Source organism: Perissodus microlepis, chromosome 13 (assembly GCF_051167445.1).
Source record: "Perissodus microlepis isolate ML-2025 ecotype Zambia chromosome 13, ASM5116744v1, whole genome shotgun sequence".
NCBI classification, from domain to species: Eukaryota; Metazoa; Chordata; class Actinopteri; order Cichliformes; family Cichlidae; genus Perissodus; species Perissodus microlepis.
In genome coordinates, this window is record NC_140473.1 from 30,305,990 (window position 1) to 30,326,784 (window position 20,795).

At 42.4% G+C, this 20,795-nt stretch overlaps 1 protein-coding gene across 3 annotated transcripts in view; it reads left to right on the forward strand.

Annotated features, from left to right (window-relative positions):
* LOC146375370 (kinesin-like protein KIF20B) overlaps positions 1-20,795 on the forward strand; it is a 62,059-nt gene that overhangs the window by 39,307 nt on the left and 1,957 nt on the right. For 2 of the 3 annotated variants that reach the window (XM_084948339.1, XM_084948340.1), the window contains exons 31-33: positions 7,706-7,747; positions 18,319-18,393; positions 19,187-19,304. In XM_084948339.1, the coding sequence (XP_084804465.1) occupies positions 7,706-7,747; positions 18,319-18,393; positions 19,187-19,304 (235 nt within the window). The remainder of the gene's footprint in view (positions 1-7,705; positions 7,748-18,318; positions 18,394-19,186; positions 19,305-20,795) is intronic. The other variant, XM_084948342.1, reaches the window with a different exon arrangement.

The window sequence follows — 20,795 nt, forward strand, 5'->3', positions numbered from 1 at the left end:
AAACAACCTGTAGATTTCATTAAAATTTAATAAACTATCATCTTGTCTTTATTTTTAGTTAGCACATACCTTAAACACTTCAAGCTGTAAGCTAATGATAGTTATATAAGAGCAGATGCTGCTGGTGCAATAAGCTGTACGTTTTACATCAAATGGATGCATGATCTGATTAGTCGACTAATCGCAAAAATAATCGGTGACTAGTCGACTATCAAAATAATCGTTTGTGGCAGCCCTACAGAGAAAAGTAAAACCAAATGTTAAAGGAAATTTGGTTTACGGAGATTTCTCAAACATTGAAACAACAATAGGACGATGAGCTTTCACAGATGAAAACTCATTACCTCTATAGTAAGGGAACATGGTGATTGTAGAAGGCACACAAGCTTTCATTTGTGGGAGAAGTGCATTTCTCAAAAATAAAGTGTACAAAGATGTGCATTTTAATGACAGCAGTCACCTCAGGTTGTTGTCGTAGTTTTGTAACTGAATCTAACAAAAAAATGAATTAATACGTTTTATGTAAATGCTCTTCAGACTCCATTTGCCTGATCCGTCATGGCACTCGAGCCCTCTTCACTCCACAAAAAGCGCACCTTGTTGAATAAAAGATGAAGATCATATTGAGTTGGTACCAGGAGGAAAGCTATTTAGAAACTAAATGATTCAATGTTGTGATGAAGCAACTTAAGATGTTCCTCACTCATGTGTTCTTCATTCAAACTTTTAAAAATTGGGGTTAAAAAAGGGCAGACGAGTAGGGCAGAGGATTATTTGCAATAGTAGTGCCAAGGAGGTACTCGAGTGTTCGGCACTGAGACCGCGTAATGGTCTGTGTGAACTAGATCTCCGGTTGTGTTGTCCGACCACGTCAGTTGGACAATACTATTAATGGCGTTCAATGAAAAACAGACAACAGAACTTATTTTGAGGTGACTGCTGTGACACCGATGCTGCTGTTTTGGCCCCATACTCCTCTCTCATCTCCTCACAGTGGGCCAATTAGTTAAATCTGATTTTATAACATCGGCCATCTCAAGCAAATTATATGGAAACCGAGACCTTCAACAGCTGTACTCACGTGGAAAAATGCCCTTTTAAAGAGGAAGAGCGCTCCAGTAGAACCAGATGTTTGGGTTGGTGAGGGAACGCAGACCACAAACAAAGAACACGGACATTATTATGAAATGGATTACAATAGAATTAGTGGTTACTATAATGTGTTTGAATTTGTTCAGCACTTTGTTATAATGTTACAATATTAAGCATTATTAAGGTTGGTAAGGGTTCATACCCCTGGGAAGGTATTAGCAAGTGTTTCATTCATCATTTATATAGCATTACTACTTCTTAGTGTGCCTTTTGTAATTATACATGTATTATTATGACTATGATCACGATTACTCCTTACATATTTACAGCATGTTCAGCAGTGATAGCTGTACATGCTGTAACAGTAACAGCAGGATAAATGTATCTGTGTTCATACATGACATACTAAAGAAGAGTAATGATATATAAATGATGAGTCATTTACGTGGATGTATAAACAGCAGCAGGAGTATTTATACCGGGGTAAGAGCCGTGCGATGGAACCCCAAAGTAATTCCACTAATGACTGTTGTTCTGCTGACTGGGCTCAGTTCAAGAGAGAAAACTGGAACAAAAACAGAAGGCAGGGAAGTAATGAAAAAAAAGATGAATGGCTTTGTGTTGGGAAGGGGCTGAACCGATGTGACGTTACATCAGATTTTATTCTCGGTATCTGGGGCGCTTCAGTCAACATTTATGAACATGAACACCGGTTTTAAAAGGCAGTCTAAAAAAACCCCTCACAGAGACGCTGAGACAAATTCTGCACTAGATTTATTTGTTTGTTTGTTTGTTCTAAACAATGAGACAGTCTAATAAAAATCCTCAGTTAAAGCCCAAATGTTTCATGGAGTAGAAAACATCAACGGAGGCATCCTCATCTGTGCATACAGAAAAATGAGGCGGGAGGTTGTGGAAGAAGAAGGTATACAGGAAACAAATGATGGGGAGGAAAGTTTTAAAGTCACAGTGAACTGGGCCAGTATAAATTTGAGGAAAAGTGCAGAGGCAGCGCAGAAAATTGAGAGATTGGTTGAGGGTGAGGAAGGAGAATGTCAGCCAGGAAGGAAGAAAAGAAACGAGGCAGACGGGAATCACAGAAAAGAGACAGCAGAAGGAACACAACAGCACAGTCGAGAGGATGGTAGGAGGAAACGAGGGGAGGCAGGGAGGAAAGAGGAGAAGAGGAGGATAAAAGTAGCACGCGAGCAGAGACGAGGGGTGGAGGGAGTTTGGATGGCAAGATGAAAGAGGAGGGATTGTGGGTAGGGCTGTCGGATAGGAACACAGACTAAGAAGCAACGAGGGAAGGTAAAAAGCGCAGCATCTGACACGGCGGTGACAGTTACTGCTAACCTCACTGTGCTCGTAATGTTGGCTTCCATTAGAACAACTCTTATTAGCTTCATCGTGCGTCCTTTAAAGTGTGTACACTTACTGCACCGTGCTCATCCACCGCTGTGTTTTATTGTCTTTGCACAATAAAGCCTTGCATTACCTCTGACATGTAGGACGTACTAACTAACAGGGATATGCTCAGAGTGGATTTGTTATGCTAATTTCCAGCTCCATAGTTGTCCTTAGACTGCACTCCAGTAAACTCTTGACTTATCTTATATTTGACCTAATGCAGACCAAAAACACATTGTGGCATCTGAAATGTGCAGATCGTAACACCTTCAGGTGTTTCTCTTTGAGCCTTTTTCCATTAAAGCTGTGATGTTTCACCCCATAGTCAGATATGCATTTTTATTGTCTTTTTTCCTCTGGCTAGGAAAGGCTGCAAATACCACGGGAGGGATGTTTACGTCCTCCTGTCTCTCCCCACATCATAGGTGGATGCACACTTCCTTTATGTGAAGCAGTGATGTGGTTGGTGGGTTTAGATTGGTAGAAAGATAACGGTTTTAATTTGAAACAGTGAGGTTTGCAGATTCATGTTTTATGTATTTGTTTTGATGATTTCTGGAAAGTGACATTGCTTCAGAATTTTATATCTTTGTGGTATTTTGAGTGCCAGCAGTTTTATTAGTTTGATTATATCAAAGGAGAAGGAATCTCTCTGATGTGTCCCAAACTGGGCAGCTCACACCAATGCAGTGTGGACAAACAGCGCTACAAGCCAGAGCAAAGTGTGTACATTTAGATACTAGCGCAGAACAATTTGTTCAGTTTCTGTCGTCACCGTAACATCATGTCTAAAACTTTGCAGAGTGAGTAAAGACGAGTCGTCTCGATGCATTGGCTGCTGTGATTGCAGCCATTCCCCAACTCTCTGTGAATGGTACTCGTGGTCTTTGGTCAGTGGTTGTTGATCAGTGGTCATGAGAATTTGCATAATTAAGATTAAGGAACTGACCTCCCAGCCCATTGTTCCTTCAGTGGGCTGGTTTCAGTCATTATGCAAATGTCCTGTTTCTAAGATTTGGGGAAACCTGCAGTCAGCTGAGACTGAAGAAGTCACGGATGAGTGACAAAACGTTTCTCCCAGAATCAACTTTTGGAGGTAAAGATGAGTCATTTTCTGAGATGAAGGCCGTGTGAGGCCTTTGTGCTCCCACATGTAGGTTTGTTTCCTCCATCATTTTAATTATTACAACCTGCCTTCAGTTACTGACATTTACACTTCCTATGCATCCAGTGTGGAGTGGATTACAGTGTGCTGTGGCTGCATTGGCTTTCTTATTTTTATTTTTTTGTGACGCTCTGTGTCAAAAACAACTCATGTTCGTGGTAGCAAAATCCTTTCTCCCACCATTTAACATATAACTACATGCATTGAAACAAGGCAGTGCTTGTTCTTTTAACCACAATAGGGTGTGTATGTTTTTGTATTGCTTAAAGTGACTCACAGCCAATGTTCTCCTAGGGTAGGGAATAAGTAGCGGATATTCGCTGGATCTTGTAGAGGCTCTGTAATTGACTAGTCGTGTATCGGCCCTTCAATCTGTCTCTCTGCGGGTCTGTGTGCCGGCAGGATCTTGGCCTATCTTTGATCCAGCTGAGAGCACAGGCAGAGAGCAGGTTCGTCACTGATTAATGGGATCACTCTTAATAGAGCCTCACAGAGGTCACGGAGAGACTGAGAGTCGGGAACAAACAGACATATGAAGTCCTCACAGTGCAGATTTTATTTTATTTCTTTTATTAAGCTCAGTTTCCTGAAGGAAAACCTTCATGTTCAACACAAATGTAGTAGATTAATCAGAGGTGGAATTTGAGGTTTGATTTAGTGCTTATCTGCCACATTATTAATAGATTAGCAATTATTTCTCTTCCCTCTTGATCTGAAAGCCGACGTGAGCGTGGCGAGAGTAAAAATGAAACCTAGCAAGGGTCATTCGTAGAGGAGCTCTTTTCAGCTTTAAACTGGTTAGTAAATAATAAATTAAATATTAGCGGTGGTAGGCTCTAGGAAATATTTGAGCACAATAGAATTTTAATTATAGCCTGTTTAAAAAGATCATCGTGAAGTTCAGTTTTGCAACTGCCTGCAAATGATGCCGTACAGTGTCGGAGCTGGGTGATGTGGAGAAAAGTGGCAGCAGTATGAATACACAGTATGCATCTTTACAAACAAACATGTTACAATCACTGTTGTTAACAATGAATGTGTCATTTCAAAGCTCACAGTATAAAACCATGTTGTTAGGTGGGGTTTTAGCATAGATGGTGTAAAGATGGACGCGGCCACTGTGATGTTACCCGTGGGCAAACTTAAATGTCACTGACAGCACGAGATATGTAGTTCACTGACGCTAATGAGCGGCGGTGAGTCCTAGCAGACAGCAGCCTGTGTCGAGACGCCCGCCGGTCTAAGCAGCCACGCCCCTGTGTCCTGTGTCCAGGGCATAAATAAACAGATTACATTCACTTCGCTTTTGTCAAACATTTTAACAATAAGCTAACCTGTACATACTGTCTCTGTGTGTGTGTGTGTGTTCCTGTCTAGCTATCTTTGTGAGGACCGAAATCTGCATTCTACTATACTTGTGAGAACCAACAGTCACTTGTGAGGACACACAACCCGGTCCTCACAAATTTGAAGGCATTTAAAGGCATTTTTGAGCCTCAAAATGTGGTTCTAGTGTCAGGGTTACAATTAAGTTATGGTTAGGCAATCATTTTTAATGGTTAGGGTAAGGGGCTAGGGAAACCATTATGTCAATGAAGGTCCTCACTAAGATAGCTGAACGGGGTTGTGTGTGTGTGCGTGATCAGCATCCCCGTTATCATCAACCTCAGGCTCAGCTTTTCTTTGTGTGGTCCTACACACCCCAAAACCCATAACACATCAACATAAAACAAGCTCATTCTGTTCATACAGATAGCAGCATCAATCACAATGAACAATAATCACGTAAATACAGTAAAAGAAGCGTTTTTAATAAACATTATTTATCCTCAAGTATAATTTCTGATTGACTCTTTTACGTCACGTCTCATTTACATACATTTACTTCAGTTCCAAGATCGGCTTCTAAGATTTCACCCATATTCACGCAGCACATACACACCCTGCCATCAGCTGTCTCTCTTTCTGTTCTTACTGGTTTTTATATTAGTGTCTTAAATATCTTTTTCTGTGTATATTGGTATATTGCTATTTTATCTAAATGTCACCAAACCTCCCCCACCACACTGCAATAAACTGAGCAAAAAAATATTAATGCAATATTTTTTTTCTCTAACAAACTATATCAATAATTCCAAATAGAAGACTTCCTGATATGACTTCCTGATCCTAACTGCAATAACTTTTCAGTACAGACACGCCTTTCAGCTCTAATGGAGCAGAACGGAAAAAAAAAGTCTCTTGGCTGCAGAAGACACCGACCTTATTGCTCCCTGAGCCACACAAGCCTTTAAATCTTTAACCGTGTTTCTGCTGCATCCAGGTTGTTTTCTCCTTGGCTAAATTCAATGGTCGAGGCTTTCCAACAGAATGTGCTGAACATTGAGGTGCAACGGCATGCACATACTGCACACAGTGTTAATATTAACATCCTCAGGCCTGTGTGAGTAATGTTTATAATAGTGAGAGTGTGCATCTCCAGGCACACATGAGAGAAACTATTTGTTTTGAGCATAAAACATGAATGCAGCGGGGAGATGGGGACCCTTTGGGGTGCTGGGTCTTGAAGAGACTCTGCATAGCGTCATAGGCCACCAGTAACTGAAGTGTAAAAAATGTTTGTTTCTTTTTAAAATGCCAGGAAGCATTAAACCGTGTCAGTGCATCCTCCTCTGATAACCTGCCCACAAAGATAAAAGTTAAGTGTTTATATTTCGTGTGTCCTCTCCTCGCTGTGCAAAGAACCTCAAATTAGCAGGTGAATTTTAAGAAGACAGACGTGACAGGTGGATAACCTGTGGACTCGGACACGTTTACCAAAAACGCCACAGCTGACATTTTCTGCACAGTCTTTGTTTTCTGTACCACTGCCATCCTTTCAGTAAATATGAGGCTAAAGGCAGGAGCCACACTCATTAGTATTGGTTAACACACCGTTAGTTTAGTCAGTTAACAAACAATAAGTCCCGGAAGTCCAGGAATATAAAGGGATTAGTTGTGGTCCTTCTACAGCAGCAAACCTCTGATTGTGCTGGGAAGGTTTTGCAGCCGAGTGAGAAGTGCCGCTGAAGAAAATAAGCCAAATGAAAGTCTGAAGCCACGATCCTCAGGTGGAAAAGGGTGGATGGCCCACTCCAGATGGAAAATGAGTCGGTGCCTGTGGAAGAGTTCAAGCATCTCTGAGTCTGTTCACGAGTGAGGTGAGAGCGTAGCAGGTGATGCAGACACTTCACCTCGCTGCTGTAGCTGAGAGAGCTGAGCATGAAAACAAAGCTGTCAGTTTACCAGCTGATCTACGTTCCTACCCTCACCTGTAGCCATGAGCTGTGGGTGCTAATCAAAAGAATGAGATTGTGGAGTAAAGAGCTTTTCCACATCAAAAGAAGGGAGGTGAGGTGTTTCTGGCAGCTGACTGGGACGCCTCCTGGAAGCCTATTAGAGGAGATGTTTTCGGCAGGTCCAGCTGGAGGAGATCCCGGGTCAGACCCAGGACAGGCTGGGTATCTTGGCTTGGGAACGCCTCAGTGTCGCTGTGGAGGAGCTGGAGGAGGTGTGAAGTTTGTACCCTTGTTTCCAGTCAGACACGTTTGTGCTGTTTATCCGCTTTAGAAATTGGAGCCTTTTCTGAAACACCAGTGTTATAAGACCTCGCCATCAGAATCGCAGTTTAATGTTTCCAGCATTTCTCTCGTTATTTATTTTCTTGTTTATTATTTAAATTGCATTTGCACCTAAATATCATTTTTTCAATTTTCAGAGTAATTTTCAGTTTACAGAATTTTAAAAAATGTTCTCAAACATGCACAAGAAGCTGCCGCAGAACACAAAAAGAATTCAGTAATAATTCTAAATGAGCTTTTATTACTCAGCTGAATAAACAGTAAAGGGTGCAATACTGATGTTTTTACTACAAGAACACAGTTAAAGGAAATGTACTCAGTGTTTTATCCAAATTATATTCTAAACGTTGAATACTCTGTAGAATACTCGACATGTTACATTGTAGCATTTTAACACCTTTTCCCCTGTTTTTCAAAGTCTTGTGTTTTCAGGAGGAGTAAACGGCGAACAAAAACTGAGGTACCTTATTATTTCTATATCATAAGCCCAGAAACATCCACTCTCATGTTTTTCATCATCATTCGCCTCATTAGTGTATATTTCACTCCTGGATCTAATACAGTTCTAACTCACCATTTTCCCATTATGAACACGTTACATCATTTAGTAAATCCACTTTGCAGAATCACATTTAAGCATTAAGTGTGTTGAGTGACCTGAAGGCTGCATAAATGCGAGGTGTGATCAGAAACGTCTGCCACACGGCCGTCTCTGCAAAGACCGTCTTTGATTTCATTAACAAGGTCGTGCAGCTCAGGAATGTTCCAGCGCTGCCCGAGTTTCTGTTCAGGCCACTGCTGTGTGCGCACATCTGCTCTTTCACTATGGAGAGAGCAAACATCAGCATCTGTGAAATGAACCCAAACGTCACGTCATGTTGGTTTGTTGATGATTTCTGAGCTATGGCGTCTTTAGAGGAGTTTCGCTGGAATACCCTGCCATATCAAAGCCCACAGGGGGGCACATGTTTGTGACCCTCACAGGGTCTGAGTGGCTCTCCCACTCAAGATGATGATGACACCAGATTCAAATACTGCTTGGTGTATTTATTTATTTATGTAAGGCTGAATACGTGACAGAATATAGAACCTGATCAGCTTAAAGGCTTCACTCCAGATGTGAATTGAAAGTGCAAAACTGTGAAACATGGGTGATGGATGAGCACTCCACATGTTTCTGGGTCGCTCACCAGATCTGGATCACCTTGTCTTCTCTGCTAATTTAGGATTGAAAATGAAGGATTGCTGTTTTGACACTGTAACAGGTCCAATCACGTCCCAGACACTCAAGCCGGGACTTCAGGGCAGCGGTCTGGAAGTAGCAGCTTTGCTGAAGGTGATGTAGTACTGTCCAAGGATATGTTGAAGGGGAGACTGGGGCATGTTTAAACTGTGCATGTTTTTTGGTGACACAGAACCTGATAAAAACGCCTCGTGTAGGAGCCGTAAATCAGGAAACCTTTTTTACTGTGAACGAGTTTTAGTTTCTTCTTTGGCTCCAGGCCGACAGATGTTGGACTGTAAACCGTTAAAATGCAGTGCAGGAAACCACACTTTCATCCAACATGCCATGCATCAGTAAAATGCGTTATGGATGGTGTAACCCACCGAGGCTGTATCCGCATGCACATAATGTGATCGTTCCCAATAAGCGGAGTAAAGCATCACACCAAATGAGGTGTTTACATGGGCTGCCTTTTGAGGTGTTTCATTGATTTACTGGTTTCCATCCTACAGAGTAAAGTGTGACTAATGATCGGAGACGCCACCTTCAGCATGATGCTGTAGTGTCACAGATTCCCTCCTCTATTTGACCTCTGAAACACATTTGTTCCATGATACAAACGGGCACAGAGCTGCTTGGCTCTGATGAGGTTTTGCTCATACTTGATGTGATTTGTGCGGTCAGGAGAAAAGCAGATTAAGTTTTTATGTTTCATATGTAAAAATGTGGCTTATTAGGCACCGCTGGTGTACATGTTTCTAGACTCACAAAGGTGGGGCCTATTCACTGCTCTGTTAGAGTTACAATAATGTTCAGTTACTGACGCAACTTCATGGCTGCAGGATGAGCTGTTGAACTGTATTGCATCATATCCAGGAAGTTGTCTCTGTTAGCCTACCTACCCTCATTTAAACAGCAGTAGACAGTAGCACACCTGCTCATTAATAATTTACTGCAACAGAGTTCATCTGTCTGCTTAAAGGATTTCTTCTTTTTTTCCCTTTGTAATCTGAATACGTGTCCGATTATTGTCTCCCCCGTGTTTTTTGCTACATAAAGATGTGCGGCAGCAGTAGATGCTGAAATTAAATTCAAATAAATGTTTACGACATTAAGACATTAGCAGGAACTACTTATCATAAAAATGCTTTGTAATTGTCTTTATTGAGGGGATATGGGGGCGTTTAGATGAAACACATGACGGTAAATGGAAACCGGTCAGTAAACCAACAATAAGTGATAAGCAAAGAAAAATATAACACTGGAAACCAGAGCAAAACAAATCTATTGGTTGTAAATATGTAATTAGAGTTGTATTAAGCAGAGGTCACACTCCTTCTGAAGACTTCACCCTCATATCAGGACGTATTAAATCTGCCTCTCCTTGGTCTTAACTGCCAAAAAAATGGCCTAAATTTGTTTTCAACCCGTTAATTTACACTGTTCTTGGTAGATTGTGTTGATCATTATTTAAGTGAACCGGAGGTCTCTGTGTTTATAAATGAGCACTCTTCTACATTATGATACTTTCACCCCCTTAGGCCACTTTTGCAACTCCAGCTTCAAGCTCGTTTGGCCTAACTAGTAGATGTAGCTTGAGCCAGAGTCGTGACAGGTCTTTCCACAGCTTGCTGATTCTCATTTTAGCTGCAGGATAGATGGAGTTCAAATAAAATCATTCTTTTTTTTTTTCTGGGTGTTTAAAAAAGTAAAGTTTGTTTTTCAACATAAATTTTCTCTGTGAATGTTTTTAGTGTTTCAGTGCAAGAACATCACAGTAAGTACAGCGTTGCTCTGTTTTTGGTTTCCACAAACACTGCACGTGTGTTTGTGGAGCTGTGCTGTTGTCCTCCGTCCTGCAGGGAGGTCAGCGTCGATGTGGAGCTACAGAGCGGTGCTCCTGGAACCTGCCGGGGCTCAGTTCAGTTCAACGACACTTGAGCAAATAAGTCAGGGTCAAAGTGTAAAATTATTATCACCGGGTCGCATGTACGACCACAGGCTTAAACTGACCCCTGACTTCTTCTTGTACTGCTGAACTTTCAAAATATAAGTCGGCACGATCCACTCAGCTTAGTATCTGCTGAGAAACTTCAGCTACGCTCATGGAGGTGGAACACTGGATATTCTTCAAGTAGCCCCATAAAGTAATAAATAATAATGCTGCTGGATCAGTAAATAAGCAGTTTCCTTATAAAATATATGTAATCTAATGGTGATATGTCAGTGTTGTGCTTCGAAGGGTTTTTTTATGAGAGAGAAGACAAATATGCTCCAGTTATGAGTTTTGACAATTTATTATTAAACTAGTAGAATTTCCAATTAGTTTTACATGCTGCCATGTTGGGCTGTTCGATATAACGATATATATTAGATGATGATATGAAAACGTCTTGTCGTTTCATTTTACGCTATCGTTTGTTTCGTGGTGTCGCAAAATAAACTGTTTATGGCAATATTTGTTTTCATCGTTTTGATGGTCGCTGTAGAAGTTCTTAAAGGTCTCTCTTTCTCTTATGTTTAATATAACCAGACTACGGACGGATAAACCTTAGAACACGCCGTGTAATAAATACAAAGGAAATTGCGGCCGTTTCTACTTATGTAACACTCGACTCCAGGTACACGATGCCCAGCTGAAGACGCTTCAAGCAAGTCGAGTTGCCGGAGATTCACAGAATTTACAGAAAATGTAAAGTTTTTGTGACGTATGTCGTTGTCTGGACGATAAACGTCTTATATTGGGATATGAGATTTTGGTCGTATCGCACAGCCCTACTGCCGTGGACCTCCTCTCTCTGGCTCAGAGACAAAAGGCTTCCACACCCAGACACTAAACGCTTTTAATGCACGTCACAGAAAAGTAATATTGACGTGATTGAAACAGTTTAGCGTGGCCTCGGGTCTCATCTCGGGGCGTCTCTTATTTGGAGACGACCCTTTTGCAGGTAAAACTCCCGTTACCATGACAACCACCTCTTGTGCACCGGTCAGGCCTGTAGATTTAAAGATGGAGGAAGAGTGCATTCCATAGGAGCAGATTTCTGAGCGATTCTACATCCCTGCGAGGGGGGGTCTGCCAGCATCAGAGTGTGCAGTGGAAGACAAAACACAACTACTGTGAGAAGAATCCCAAATCCCAAACTTTGTTGAAGCAGTGACACTAATATTAATATCTTTGTTTGAATGGGGAGAAAGACGGCTCTCGTGACGTGGTGACAGCCATGAATCGATTTTCCAAGAAAGCCGTTATGTTTGAAATGCTCAGTGATTAGTTATAGGTGGAATCCTTCATCGCCACATTCTGGTATTTTCTTTTATCTATTCTCATTAAATGGAGGTGAGACTCTCATAAAGTTTTCTAAAGTTGAGGCTTCGTTTTATCAAAACTTTATTTCTTCCTGATGCACTGTGACAGCTTCGATGATTTCTTGGGCGAAACGCGGGCTGCATTTATATCTGCATCCTGTGTTTCATGGCTAAGTGTTGTTTTTATTATAAAAACAGATTAAATTATCATTATGGTGATGATTGCGCTCTTGTCTTGTTTTAGAATCAGATCTCAGCGTTAACGGCAAAGTGAAACGCTATTTTCAGAAAAGTTTCCATGCTGTGTAAAATGTTGGGATATATTTGTCTGGAAACAGTAAACACAGTTAAATGCTGAAACAAATTGTTTTAATATGTTTGCATTTTGATTTTACATTTTTTGTGTTTCATCAGTAATCTGCCCGAGGAAACCAAACGTTTCTTTGTAGTGTTCCTCCTGGGAGATGAACTGAGCGTGCATTTAAAATCAGATGTATTCCGTTCTTTGTGTGGTATAAAAGGTAAATTGCAATCACTCCATTTTTGGAAATGGGGTTATTGTGTTCCTGCCATTCATCTTGTTCTTCAGAGCAATTATGCTGCAGAAATTGATGGAATCATTTACATTAAATTGCTACTTCTTAAATGGAGTGCTCATATTTCATCCCTGACACCAGGCAGGCAGTTGCATGGTGAAGTGGCTTCTTCTCTGATGGGTTTGACATCTGCAGGCAGTGACCCAGCAGAGATTCGGCTCCCGATTTCATCAGCCTTCCAGACTTCTGCACCAGTTCAATTTTTCTTTGAGATAATGGAGCATTGGCAGCTGATGCATGTATGCTGGCACGCCATGATCACGCACGAGCAAATAAACCGCTTCTCCTTTTACTCTTAGCACGCAACCCTTTTTCCTTCTGCCTTCCCCGATTTTTCTCCTTTCATTTTTTTAACTTTTTGTTCTGTTAACCTCTGACCCCTCTCCACATACCCATCCCCCCCTCTCCATCTCATCTCTCCCAGCCAGCCATGTCTCTGTTCAGCAATGATTTATTGATGATGGTGCTTTCTGTAGTGGAAACATCAGTGCTAGCCCAGAAAGTCTTTACCTGAGTTTTTTGGTTGTATAATGTTGGCGTGAGGAGTCACTCTGATCCACGCACTGATGCACTGTCCTATTTTAACTACGGCTCAAAAGTTACAGAAACCTTCATCTGACTCCATGAAAACACAAGTAATTGGAATATTAATGTCTTTATTATTTCAAATATTATCAAACAGATCGACAGGCTTGAGATCCTGTGAGAGAGAGAACCAGCTAACGGCTTCCTCTCTGCGTGCGGAGCTTGGAGCTCTGATTTGGCTCGCTGTTCTGTGGTAGGAGTAAACTGGCACCAGTGGAGCAGCGTCTACTGGATATGGCACGGTGCTAATCTAAATCTCTCATGTCCTGCACAAACCTCCCACTTTGATACCAAAGCTCCCAAAACATCTCATTTCCTCCACCGCGTGTGACGGTTGTCGTTAACTGCTCCCACGGCTTTTATTCTACGTCTCACAAATATTTCTCATCCTGTTCACGACATTTTGCTTTTTCACTCTTACGCTTTCTGACGTCTGCAGATTTGTCTTTTCCTGTTTATAACATGGTTGGAGATATTGGTGTTTCTCTGCACTTCTGGCTAAAGGCCAGCTTCCTGTAAATATTCCCTGTGTTTTGTGGGTCCCATTTATTGAAGCTGCCAGTTGAAGGCCTGTTTATCAAACAAGAGTCTGATGTACTGTCCTCTTTCAGTTCTCCACCAGGACCTCCCACTTCTTCCTCTTCTGCTTCAGGAAAGTTTGTAATTATCCAACAAAATGTGAGCAAAATGTCTCGTTTCGTTGGCAGTTTCCCACTTCATCACTCGGACCACAAACACTGACAGACTTCAGAAGAGAGAGATTCTTTTTTTTCTGGCCGTTTTGTTCCTATTAAACTGCCCGTCACATGTTGACGCTCCAAAACCACAACTAGCCAAATGTATTGATTTTTTTCCCTTTTTTTTAATTTAACAAACTATTTTTCGCTGTGCCAGTTTTACTTTAAAAAGACACGTCCATTAAGTGTTAAGCCTCTCAACAAGATGAACTTGCATTGTGTAAAATGACTGAATCTGATGAGCTACAGTTTCTCTTCAATTAATTCTTCCGGTAAAAGAAACAAACTTTGACGTTTGAGCGTCTCCTGTTCAGACCAGGCTGTGTCTGACGCCTTTGCTGTGCTTCTCCATAAAGAAGCAGCTGTAGTAATAAAGCATATTTGAGTCCAGAAATGGAAATAAACTGGAAATTTCAGCTTAACTTTGTTGCGTAGGTTGCCTGTGAAATTTCCCAGCTACTAATATACGTTTAGAATGAATCATGTTAATTCACAGTGAATATATGGAAGATTAGTTCCTGTTCTGTAGGTGGATACAGGCCAGCACAAGTACATTTTAAGATCAATTAAAGGCTCCGGTTTCCTGTGTGTCACATGCAGAGCAGACATTGTGCTGTTGAGGTAAATGTTATAACAGTTATGACATCAAAGAGGTTTCTGAGGTGTATTAACCGCTTAGTGTCCTGTTTTTATAGTGAGTGAGTACACGGTCTGAACGTGGCGCTTTGGTGTACATTCATGTGTACGACATGTAGAAATGACCACATCTCTGCGTCTCGCCATCTGATCTGCTTCTCTTGGCGCTTGATTCATTGTCTCTGGTACACTTTTGTTCTCCACACGTTCCCTCTATCGTCTCATCTCTGCAGTCTCTACTTCTCTTGCGCACATTTCATCTTGCTGACTTTCTCCACACATTCCAATTACACGTTCGTTCTATCGCTTATCGCGGCTCCTCTGCTCGTCTCCTCTTCTTTCACGCTTTCCTCCTCGCTCTCTCTTACACTCGCTCCAGCTTCATCGTCTGCGTTCTTCACATATTGTATCTCTGCTTTCGTACTTGGCGGTCTGCGTTCCCTTCCTCCTTCCTTCCTTCAATTTATTAAAAAAAAAAAAGTCCAGTGAGTCACTGGTGACTCCACATGTTGTGACCTTCTTTCTGCTTTCAAAATGGAGCATTTTCATCTCATCCGCCACGCCCACTCCTCCTCTCAGGTCAGCCTCATTCCAAACGAGAGTGAGTCAGAATTGATTCACTAAAAAAAGTATATGTTCAGGGATTTGTTGTGCTGAAGCTAATGCAGGCGCATCATATCTGAGAACGCTGGTTTTAGAAACACACAGCACACATTTGTCTGTTTTCTGTTCCTTTGTGGGCTCCAATGAAGCACAGCGTGGAACCCGTTATAGCCACCCCGACCATGAATACTACACGGACATGATCCTTGACTTCCCAGCCTCGTAATGGGTGTAGTTGGTTTTGCTTATAGCACCAAAGGCCCTTTGAAATAAAGCAGCCAGTACAGATGTTCCTTCCTTCACTCTGCCAGAACTGAGGTTTGTGCTGCAGTACACATCAGTCAGTTGGTCTCATTCGGTAAGGCTGGAGTTGTTTGTGATAAGATACAAAATATGCTGATTATTAAGTTAAGGCCACCTGGGTTGGCTGGAAGACTGTTTACTTAGCCTAGCAGGGCGAAGGACACTGTCTCAGCTGAACTCTGGACACACACACACATGCATATACACTGATATGCACACACTCATCCCCCTCCCTTTCCAAACGCCTTCGACGCTTGTTCCCTCCTGGGAACACGGCGGGTCTGAGCCCACGCTGGAATGGTAGCGCTGGGCAGGATGGCTGCTGTGTTTGCCTCGGATTACTCCTCACCCCCCACCCAACCCTGTGGCTTGTCACGTGCTCCATAATGTTGTGCTGTGGACATTTATGTGCTTTTTTTGTGCAGAGGAGTTTTTTTGTTTCCTGTTCTCATGCTGTCCTCCCAGGAGCCCACCATGAGCAGAGGTCTCTTTTTTCCTCTTGTACTTTCCCATTGTAGTGTATATTTCAGTGTTTGTTTTCTGTACCGCTACCGATCTCCGACCTGTATCCCCATGTGATGTCTGTGTTGTGTGTGTAAGGCCGAGGGGGCGCAACCTGCACGTGGCGAATAAAGCCTTGATTGATTATTAATTGTAAAATATGGCCAAGTATTTGCAATTTATAAAGATGACAATTAGTATAACACCGGTTTAAGGTTGGCGCATAAAGTTTGTTACATAAACGTCTAACTGTCTGCATTTTGGTCTGTGAAGAGAATCAAACGGACATTTTTCATTAAACTCTACAACATTCAGTTTGTACGGCTTGTGTTGACATGGAGTAGAGAGAAAATAAAACACAATTAATTTCAGGCTGAGTCGAGGCTGCCTCACAAAAATGCCCTGAAAAAACAGGAAATTTCAGTTTTGAGTCGGTGGACACAGCTCGTGTAAAATCACACTTTGGTTTGTGAAGTTTGATTAGAAAACCTGAGATGACTCGTTGGCTAACAACTTGGCAATCACCAATCATTCGCTAATGAGCATGACCTACATGGGGTGATGTAGCTCAGAGGTGGAGCAGGCCATCTGCTAACTGGAAGGTTGGTGGTTTAATCCCTGGCTGCTCCAGTCTGCATGCCAAATATCCTCGGGGAACATACTAACCCCAACTTAAATGTCTGTTAGATCAAAAGCACTTACATAAAAAAAGCACAGCGAAAAGTGCTGGTGTGAATCGTTGAATGGGGGAAGTTTTGTTAAGAACTACTAAGAACCAAAGTTTACAAAATGGATTTAATGTTCTGTTCAGCATGATTCAAAAAACTGAACTCATAAGTTTGATCACCAGGAAAGTGTTTACGGAGGTCGGGGCTGTTTTCCTTGTGTTCACTACGAACCCGCGAGATTCTAAAGCCACGGAAATGAGAAATTCTTCAATGGCCAAGTCAGTCACCTGATGTCAGCTTTTATAGCACGCTTTTCATTTACTGAATACAAAACTGAAGGCACAAAGAGCCACAAACACACAGGTACAGTAAAGGTCTGGCCGAGCATCTCAAGGGAGGAAAACGGTGTTTGGTGATGTCCTTGGATTCTAAAGATTTATCTGGTTTGTCCAAGTTCAGCTTAAAGTTTAAAGTTTGCTCACATTTTGTTTGCGGTGTCTGTTTCCAAAAGCCTTTGGAGCCACGGACATTTGGCTGATCTCACATTCGTATTCTTGTGCACCTGTGGACGTTTTCAGCTGTTCTGCTAGCTTAAGTCAGAAGCTGATGGCGTCCACTCGTTGGATCTCCTTCAGCATCGAAACGATCGTCACTTAGTTTGATTTTTATTTCAGAGAAGTGGGCAGAGTGCAGATTGGGCCATTAGTCGAATCACTTGGACGTGCCTGAAAGGATAAAAGTAATCACTTAATTTGAAGTCAGGAAAGTTTGGGTTTTTTTTATCTTTACTCATTTTTAATGAACGTGTTCTCAAGACTTCTTTGTCATTGTTGTTTTTTCTTCTTGCCTCTAATTGGTGGCTGTATCAATGAAACACAGACTCTGTTCTCATACTCACCTTTATTTGATTGACCCAGTGGGGATTTGCATCAGTTTACATTCTGTATGTTACTCGTGTACACTTTGCAGAGGCTGTAAGCTGGTATTACGGCTATTTGGACCTGAAAGCGTTTCCAGCTTTTCAAAAGGTACAGAGTTTCTTTTACAGGTGGAAAGAAACTTTAGCAAAAGTGGTTCAGACGAAACATTTGTGAATTTTGAATTTCAAACTGCAACTTACCAGATTTAGAAGTTGCAAATTGAATACATCCATTCACCATTTACTCACAGCTCCATGCAATCATGTCATTCCACTCATCCTCCTCTCATTAATACGCTGAAATCTGAGATGCTTCCTTTAATGAAACATTCTTGCAGGATAGTTGATTCATAGACTGATCCCTGGTAAAGTTGGGAACGACGGAGGAAAACAAACCCAGCTGTTATTCCCACATTAGCAGAGGCTTCCCTCAAAAAGCGTATCGATCCAGAACTGAAGCAAACGTCCAGGCGCTCATTTTTCTTTGTTTGCCGTAATGAAAGCTTTTCCACACACTGTTGACAGAAACTCATTGCTGACATCAGAATCTTGTTTGAAAGCGAACATTGAAGCTTAATTGGGTGTTTGGGAGACACCCAGACATTATATTTTGACTGGTAGTAGTTGAGCTTGTCAGCTCTTTGAGTCCCTCTGCAAAGTAAATACGGCTAAATTGGAGCGTGTTTTCGCTTCTCGAGAAATATTCAGGTTGGTAAAAGTGTCATTTACCTCCTACCGAGGCCACTGGACAAAGCGTGTGAACATCTCGCTCTCGTCTGCATCGTATTAATGACCAAACCCATCTCGTCCATAGCGTCCTGTCATTATGAAACGTTTGGTGGTTATTTTTAGCGCCTTTTCTCCTCTGGTACAGATGACTCAGTGCACACTCAGTATTTTAACACTTTGTACGTGCCTTCATGTTGCTTGTGTGTGTGTTTGTGTTTAGGAGGAAGTGGAGGCAGAGAACAGGCGGAACACGAGAACCAAACTGACGCCAAAGCTGACCCCACACCGGGAAGAGGTGAGAACCACAGAGAGACAAACACACCGGCGTGATGTGCAGACACACACTGAACATCACTAATTCATCATTTCACTTGAACAAAGCCTTGTACAGTGCAGTGTTTCTGCTGCTAGCCGAAGTTCACATGATGATATTTTATGGTTAATCGCAGAAATACAGGGGATTGAATTTACCTGTTTGTCGTCAGATCCACCTCATGTTTAGTTTTAATGGAGACTCAGCGATGCTGACAAAAAACATCCACATGACAGCAGGACACAGCTCACCTCCACATGCAAAAAGCCCCGTCATCGCTGTGCTTGCATCTTTAATGTAATTCTCTTACATGAGAGAATACTTCCATCCAGGATCAATTTACTAATGGTCTCTGACTGACGGCCAGTTAGCGGCGCCCCTTCCCTTCTCCCGTCCAGTGGTCAGGCCACAGTTGTGTGATCCACGCCACCGTCAGCTGCAGCTGTAGAGCCTGTAACACGTGAAGAGCTGCTTCATGTGCTGCTTAGTCAGAGACAGCTGATTGTGCTGCTCAGTTGTTTTTCTGCCGCAGAGTACATGACGGTATTTGAAGAGGAGCGACTGTTAAACAGAATTGTTAAATAATGAAATTAAAAAGCAGAGCGCAGATGTACCCACACACCGTGACATCAGTCTTACTCTGTGGAAAACACCTCACCTGTCAGACAGTTTTCCCGTTTAAACGTCATTATCTGCACTCACCCAGAACTCTGACGCAGCCCTAACGAGAAGCTGTTTCGTACGTGCTAACTGTGCTTCGCTGTTCTTTGATCAGAGCTCTTCCCCAGCGGGTCTTCACGACTCCCAGATCAGCGTCCGCAGCAGGAAGGAAGGAACGTTGCAGAAGATCGGAGACTTCCTGCAGAGCTCCCCCACGCTGCTCGGCACTAAAGGTCAGCACGCGACTCGTTATTGTTGGTGACGTTAAACTCGAACTATCTTTGTTGAAGACGATCGTGGGACTGAAATGTTCTTTATTTCGAACATAAGACGGAGCAGCAGAAACCGATGCTGCGATTGACGAAAAGTGCACTTAATGAGTTTTCTGTGCTGCACAAAAGTCACATTTACAGAAAGTGCAGAACTCTGAAATGTTCAGGGCGTTCTTTGCAAAGAGGAAAGTTAAGATCACAGCAAAGTAAGTCTGTATAGAAAACTACAAAGCAAAGTGACTGCATTAAAGAGGGTTGGTATTCACATGATCCCACTTCCTCCCTTTACAGTCTGGGATAGATTTTGCTAGTTTGTCTCCTTCACTCTGTTCTGTGGTGCACTGCAGTCACTCCAGCAGTCAGACAGGCCCCAGGCACGCTGACTTGCTCCTGATGCAGCCTTCTGGCTGTTTTTAATTGCCTGCGTGTAAGAACCCAGATGTGGCGGCTCTTGTCTGTGGAACAACTGAAAAGGTCAGCGTGTGGAATTGAGGAGGCATTTTTAAAGGAGCCTGGTTCACTTACAGAACAGCCCAACCTGAAGTTTCTGGCGGTCGCCGGTGCTTTTATGAAGTGCGATGCTGCATTTTAATTTGTAATTCATCAGGATGCAAAAACATGAACGTGAGGACCGCAGTGGCCAAGCCTGCATCAGTCCATCAGGAGCTGTCCTTCACTGATGCAATGTTTCAGAAATATACAAGTGATGGTCTGAATGTAAAATATGATGGAGAAAAAAGAACACTTTTAATTTCAGACCTTGCTGGATCTCACCCCTCCCTCTCTCTCACACACACACACACACACACACACACACACACACACACACACACACACCAGAACTTTCCCACAGATACAGTAGATCCCCTCTGCTGTATTTTATTCATTCATCTGCAGTTATTTTTACTGAGAGTCCAGGAGGCAATCTTATCGGTCCAGATGGGTTTTAGGAATCTTCAAATTTAACTGTGAGTGTTGGGGGGGGAGAAACGCAGGGCACACAAGGACAAACCTCAGAGCTCCTGCCGGAGCTATTTGGAAAAGCATTGCGCAGGTTTGACAGAGTAAAAGGGCAAGGGCAGTGAGTTTGGGACACTAATGATGGCTTAAAGGAGAGAGTTAAGACAGCCAACATATTGGAATCAACCAGAGTCTTCTCTGTTTTATCCTCAGGGACCCACAGTTTCACTCGGTCAATTAATTGTGGCCTCAGGGCTCCAAGCCAAGGTTGCTGTCATCTGCAGCCATCTGACCCACCCCTCATCTCTCTTCTCACCTTCACTCGTCTTTTATCTTCCTTATTTTAATTCCTCCGCTACTTCGCTCTAGCTTTCAGTCTCCTATTTCACCCCGCTCATCCTCGAATCGTGAATCCCTCTTCCTGCAGGAAGAGCTTCCTATTTAACCTGGAGAGTAACTCTAAGAGCCAGCGTTGGTTTACTGAGGCAAACA